The 6,952-nt window shown below is 47.2% G+C and overlaps 1 protein-coding gene across 2 annotated transcripts; it reads right to left on the minus strand.

The window, feature by feature from the left end:
- Window positions 1-280: 280 nt before the first annotated feature.
- LOC115468033 (transcription factor 15-like) lies at window positions 281-3,583 on the minus strand. 2 transcript variants are annotated; one of them, XM_030199544.1, is made up of 4 exons: window positions 3,579-3,583; window positions 1,785-2,346; window positions 1,466-1,546; window positions 281-627 (listed from the first exon to the last, which is right to left on the minus strand). In XM_030199544.1, exons 2-3 carry the CDS (start codon window positions 2,250-2,252, stop codon window positions 1,514-1,516), a joined length of 501 nt encoding a protein of 166 aa, XP_030055404.1. In that variant the 5' UTR covers window positions 2,253-2,346; window positions 3,579-3,583; the 3' UTR covers window positions 281-627; window positions 1,466-1,513. The 2 variants fall into 2 exon arrangements, with proteins under 2 accessions (XP_030055404.1, XP_030055403.1); XM_030199543.1 differs by having other exon boundaries at window positions 281-1,546.
- Window positions 3,584-6,952: the final 3,369 nt, after the last annotated feature.

Here is a 6,952-nt window from a genome sequence, read left to right on the forward strand (position 1 = left end):
CGCGCATATTGAATGTGCGCCAAGTGGCATTTCACGAACGTAGGTCATTACCGCCCAGTTACCGCGTGAGACTTTATTGCTAGGTCAATGGCTGGCGGTAATGTCTCAGATCCAAAATGGACGCCTGGCAATTTTCATTTTGCCGCATGTCCATTTTCGCCAAAAGTTTTTTTTAAAAGGCTTTTTTTTTTTTTGCAGGTGTGCTAAAAAATGATTCTGCGAGTGCCCAAAACATGCGCCTACACTACTGCAAGCCATTTTTCAGCTCACCTTAGTAAAAGGACCTCTTAGTAACCTATGGAACTTTGTAAGTCTAAGTGCTTTGAAAATGAGCCCCGTAGTGATCCACTGTTTGGCAGGACAATTTTATCCAGACCTGGGTGTTGACAATCAGCCCCGTATAGCACAAGAAAGGAGGAGGGGTGATATCAGAAGTCTCTTGGGTCACATACCCTAGGCTGAATAGACTATGCTACTAATACCATGGAATTTGGTGTATATTACTGTGTAGGGGCCCAGAGCAGCAGAAAGTTAGGAGATGGCCCCAAAGCATCTCCAACTTCAAGACAAATTTGGGACTAGGGGCCCAGGGCACTTACCCTGCTTGAATCTTCCTAATGCCAACCCCTGCAAAAAAAAGTCTGCTTGTTACTACTATCACATATTACATCTCATGTCATTATAACCTTTATAACAGCATTTCACTTACCTCCTCACCTCATGTATATCTGTGACACACAGTACAAGCAAACCTCTAAGTGCTTATACAGAATGAGGTCTTAGGTCTGCCTATTAAACAGGATGCCCCTCCCCCAATTAGCTAAACTATATAACTGAAATCTTGAAAATAAAAAGTAACTGTTTGTATAATTATATACCTATTGTCTTCCACAACACCCATGCTGAGTCTTAAAGATGGGACGGGGGGGGGGGGGGGGGGCATTCTTTCGGAAGCAGCCAGTTTAATGCCCTACTGTATGCCTGGGGTCAGCAATTATTTGCCAAAAAGCCAACCTTAAAAAAATATGTTTTGAACTGAAAGTCAGTGGCCTTTCCAATCCTGGTGAAAAGCACAGGTGATGGTGTGTTATGACAGCTTCCAGTGACAGAAACTACTGTGTGTCCAAGCTCGGGTTTCATCATGTGTCCCAGGTTTAAGGGACATCAATATTAGGACTGAGATACTGAGGTTTAACATTTCTTGCACTAAAATAGCTGCCACACCAGGTGCAACTCTCCCCAGGCCGTTTCATTTCGGTTGCAAAACACCCCCTACCAGAAGGTAAAACAAAACAAAACAAAAAAAAGTGCATGGCAGTGTCCGGCTTTGCTTTGGGGGGGGGGGGGGGGGGGGGCTTTTTTTTTCCTTTTTGCGACTAAAACGTAGCTCGTTTACTGTACAGCAGCAGTCCAATGTAAACATAAGAGTGCAAGGAGATTATTTTTAGAACAGTTCTATATTCACCGAAAGAGCTGCGCATGCTTCTCCTCTGAGTGAATGTCCATACAAACTTTAAATAGCCAAATGCTTCTCTCCTTCTCTGTGCTGCAAAAAGGGGACAGAAGATACACATTAGATTCATGGGGCCGCCTTTAACTAAAGATCCTGCAATACACAGAATAGCCGATTTATTTATTCATCGTTTCATAATACCTAATCTGAGAAATTGGTGATGCCCTTTGGGGATTCAATTAAACAGAACAAAGCAGCTTCTGAGCATGTATTCATGTATCCCCCTCCCCCCAAATCTGCTTTTCCAGGGCACCACCCCCCATGCACCTACCAGCTTCCTTTGCTTGCTGAGGCAGAAGGTGCAGATGGGCCGGGGCACTGCGCCGCCGGTGCGGTACTGCAGGCAGGGCTGCTGCTCCTCGCACTCCTCGCCCAGCAGGAGGATGTTGGCCAGATGCGCGATGTAACTGGAGGCCAGTCGCAGAGTCTCGATCTTGGAGAGCTTGCGATCGGCGGGCTCGGTGGGGATCAGCGTGCGCAGGGCCGTGAAGGCGGTGTTGACGCTGTGGGTTCGGTCCCTCTCCCTGGCGTTGGCCGCCTGCCGCTGCTTGCTGACTCCCGCCTGGCGCCGGCTCCTGGCGGGGGGCCGCTTGCAGGCCGGGCTGGCCGCTTTCTCGGAGCTCTCGCTGCCGCTCTCCGGCGGCTCATCGGCGTCGGACGCGTAGCCGCCGCTGCTACCGCTGCTGCCGCCGCTTGTCAACGCGCGCGCGCCGCCGCAGCAACCCGTCGTCGCCTTCATAGCGCTGGCGCGCGGCAAGGAAGATCGTCCCAGGGCGACCGCGAGCCCCGGCACTTTTATGCCCCGGCAGCACCTGTTTGCGGCGCGCTGACACCTCAGCAGGCCATGTTTGAAGGGTGGCTGCTTTTAGATCGAGCATGTGGCTCGCCCCGTAAGGCATGAAAGGTGGGGGCTGAACCGCCTTTCACCCCCGTGCACCTGTTGCTGTTATCAGGACTGAAGGGGGGGGGGGGAAGGGGAGCATAGGAAATAGCTTTCCAAAACGAGTGGGGGCATTAACCCGACGCAAATCAGCCCCCCTCCCTTTCCTTAATAGAATACTACCTCCTTTGGGGGCATTATTGTCAAAAAACAAAACAAGTGTGGTGGAAACGGTTGTGTTGCTGAAAGAGGCCAGAAGTGACGATGTTTGAAACTGGTGGTGAATTCTAGATGTTCCGTGATGCGTTTTGGGGACAGGCCGAAACACTCAAAACAAAAACTGGGGTTTTTATTTTACAGCAAACCATATGCAGAAATCCGAGGCCGCCTATAAAAGCCTCATTATATAAAATGGCTCCTAAACCGGCAAAGGGTAAAAAAAACGGATACAGCGGGATCCGGAAGATCTGACTTTTTCACCGGCCCTCCGAAACCTCCACCCTAGCAGGAAAAAGGCAGGAGTGCTGTGTCAGAAATGGAATCGAAGAAGCAGTGCTGAAGAGCCGCATCTTAAACGTTGGGAATATGCTGTTCTGATGAGAGTACATTTTTCCTTCTAATAAGAAATGGGATAGGTGCGTATAAGAGTGGACAGAGGAGTGGCCTAGTGGTTAGGCTGGTGGACTTTGGGGTACAAATGTAACAAAAAAAAAAAGTGGATCTTGCAATAATGAATGTGGCCTAGTCTGTAAAGCCATAGAAGAAGAATGTGCAATTTCTCCAGAGTCTGGGCATGGTTTCTCTATTACTTTGCAAAGACTTCCTTTCTGTCAGATTCTCATGGTATCTTCTTTTTTCGCTTTTAAACAACTGTATGGTGCTGTGGAATAATTATCATTAACGGATAAGTATATAGGAATGGAACCACACTGCATAAACATAATCTGTAAGTGGCATATTCTCCATAAATATCCCAGTTTCCTTTGTATGTGCTGAACTCTTCCTGCAGGTCCCTGCTTCACACCCTATCCACCTCCCACAGAAAAAGAAGTACCATCTCACCAAGGCACCCATGCACAAAGGGGGTCGCATGTAAATGAGCTGCACAGATCCCCCTATGTGCATCCTCACTGTTTGCGAATTCGAGCTGTCAAATAGATTTGACTTCTGCCAAATCCATTTGACCGCTTGATGCACTGGACCTCCCGACCCCACACTGTTTTTTCTCATTTACCCTTTTAGTCTAGTGGACCCTGACCACCCCAATCTTTTTTTCAAGTGGACCAGGACCCCCCCCCCCCGCAACACCACTTGACCCCACAAGCCTTTTTTTTTTTTATTTCCATGGTGGTCCAGTGGACAGAACCCCATCCTCTGCGCGTGCACACACACACCCTCCTGTACCTAACCTCCACCCTGTCCCTCCCTGTACCTTTACAACAAGGTAGAGGCAGGAGCAACAGCTCCTCCCTTCTGCCTTGGGCCCCCCAGAACAAAATGGCAGTGCCCAGGCCCTTCCCAGTGCATTCTGGGATGCACTGGGCAGGGCTAAACACCATATAAGGAATTATTTTCCCTTATATGTTGTTTAGCCCTGCCCAGTGCATCCCAGAATGCACTGGGCCAGGCCTGGGCACCAAAATTTTATTCCAGGCAGGAGGGAGGAGCCATTGCTCCTGCCTCCACCTTGTAAAAATACAGGGAGGGGCGGGGGGGTGTGCCTGCGCAGGGGAAGGGGTTTGGTCCACTGGACCACCAGGGAAAGTTTACAAAAATATTGGAGAGGTCAGGGTCCACTTAACCACCAGGGAAATAAAGAATAGATGCTGGGGGGGGGGGGTGCTGTGGTCAATTGGACCACCACGGAATTTTTTTTAATTGGGGGGGGGGGGGGTGCGCTGGGAGGTGAAAGGTAGGATGCACAAGCAGTCAGCCTTTATAGCTTCCTGCTTTTGCTTCTCTCCAACGGCTCCAGAGCAGCCGTAAAATTTGCTCATTAAATTAGGCCTGCTCTGGAGCTGTGCATCCCCTGGAATACACATTATAATACTAATGAGCTCATTATAGGTACATCATGCAAGGTTCCACGTTAGGAGTCAGTGACCAAGAAAGGGATCTAGGTGTCGTTCATGATGCATTGAAACCTTCTGCTCAGTGTGCTGCGGCAGCTAAGAAAGCAAATAGAATGTTAGGTATTATTAGGAAAGGAATGGAAAACAAAAATGAGGACATTATAATGCCTTTGTATCGCTCCATTGTGCAACCGCACCTCAAATATTGTGTTCAATTCTTGTCGCCGCATCTCAAAAAAGATATAGTGGAATTAGAAAAGGTGCAGAGAAGGGTGAAGAAAATGATAAAGGGGATGGGACGACTTCCCTATGAGGAAAGGCTAAAGAGGCTGTGGCTCTTCAGCTTGGAGAAAAGACAGCTGAGTGGAGATATGATAGAGCTCTATAAAATAATGAGTGGAGTGGAACGGGTAGACGTTGTAAACGGGTACCTCTCTTGTGCAGCCAAGGATAGAACAATCTCCTCCAGCCACAGGCTCCCGGTACAATGAAGAAATAGATGTCCACCAGTAACTTCAATCTTAAGGACTTTTATTCCATGCAGGTTTCTAGTACACAGTTCCAACAGCAGCATAGCACATACCAGGATTCAATACAGGCTTACAGGCGCCAGTCTGGGCTCTTTATCCAGTGCACAATAAACAGTAATTCAAGGATTCTCAGCCTGTAACTGCCAGTACTTTAGGGACCTCCTTGCCCAAGGGTTTTCAGCCTGCAACTCCTTCTCTCCTTCTGCTTCTCTCTCCTGAACTGAACTGAACTCCTGGGACTCCTTCCCACCTGCCTAATCAATCCATGGCTTCAGCTACCACCACCAATCATTCTCCTTCCATTAGCTTCCTCACACCCAAACCAGCTGAGTTAAGCATTAGACTAATGAGGCCAATGATGAGCTCCTGCACACAGGGTTTCCTAACTCTCGTTCCGCCTAGTGGCAGCCACTCTACACAACCTACCAGCTTACACCCATGTCTTCCCTGATTGCAGCTAGGAGTCCAGTCTGGGTTCTTCATCTCCCCCTCTGGCTCCTTGCCTGCAATGCCTTCTGGGACTTCTATTTCAGACTGAAACTGCCTTAACCCAACTATCCTGGAGGTGACTTTATCACAACGTGAAGTGTCTGTTTACGCTTTCCAAAAACACTAGGAGGCATGCGATGAAGCTACAAAGTAGTAAATTTAAAATGAATCGGAGAAAATTTTTCTTCTCTCAATGTGTAATTCAACTCTGGAATTCGTTGCCAGAAAATGTGGTAAAGGCGGTTAGCTTAGCAGAATTTAAAAAAGGTTTGGATAGCTTCCTAAAAGAAAAGTCCATAGACCATTATTAAATTGGACTTGGGGAAAATATTCCTGGGATAAGCAGCATAAAATGTTTTGTACCCTTTTTTGGGATCTTGCCAGGTATTTGTGACTTGAATTGGCCACTGTTGGAAACAGGATGCTGGGTTTGATGGACCTTTGATCTGTCCCAGTGTGGCAATACTTATATACTTATGCAATACATTTGCATGGATTTCTCGGTGGCTGCAAAGGGGAAAACCCCTGTGTGCATTACTAGCTACCTAAACGTTTGCTTTAGACTGGCCAGAACCAGTCAAAAACAAACGTTAGCAAGGTAAGCTTTGTGCATCTGGCCCGTAGTCTCCCCAAACTGGATTTGGCCAAGCCACAAAACTCTTCCAAAAAGGGAATACATGGAGTAGTTCTTCAGTAACAATAGACATTACCCTATGCTGTATATTGTCTTGAAAAGCCAAAACACAGTAACTATTGAAAATATAAATACACAGTAACTACAGGACATCTGGCAAGTTAGCTTAGTTTTAAGAAAATACTGTGTTCTGGCGTTTCAGGGCAGTATAATACATCCAGAGACTCTGCATGAAACAGAAATGTGGTTTGTGTTGTTCTGAATTCTTCTGTTGCCAGCTCCGTGCAAAGTCAATTACGGCATGTGCTTCTAAGCATAGACTAGTAAACTGAATGCAGACATGCCTTCTGGCATTCTGAGCTCGCTTGTTATACACAAACACAGCTGATGCACATACATGGTATCTTGGCTGCTTCTGCTCATGTCCAACTGTTACAATGACCTTCCACCTGCACAGGAACAGTATGTATGTCTTTTGCCAACATCCATGAAATGATAACAGATCACATAGTCCTCACACAGCCTTCTACCTGCTTACAAAACTGTTTTCCAAAACTGATCTCAAAAATAAGATTCATATTGGATTGATAAACATGTAGCCCCCTCTTCCCCAGTCCACACTGAGGAGAGGGAGTTAGGCAGAGGTGCTGCCTCTATGTTTTTTTTTTTTAATGTGGAGCAGCCTTCTGGTGGAGGTAGTGGTGGAAACAGAATGTGCCTAATTTCAAGAAAGAATGGAACAAGTACATAGGATCTGTAAGGGACAGGAAAGGATAGTAGATGGCATGGATGGGCAGACTGGATAGGCCAATATTCAGACCGTGGGAGTTACGT

Source organism: Microcaecilia unicolor, chromosome 4, assembly GCF_901765095.1.
Source record: "Microcaecilia unicolor chromosome 4, aMicUni1.1, whole genome shotgun sequence".
Classification (NCBI taxonomy): Eukaryota; Metazoa; Chordata; class Amphibia; order Gymnophiona; family Siphonopidae; genus Microcaecilia; species Microcaecilia unicolor.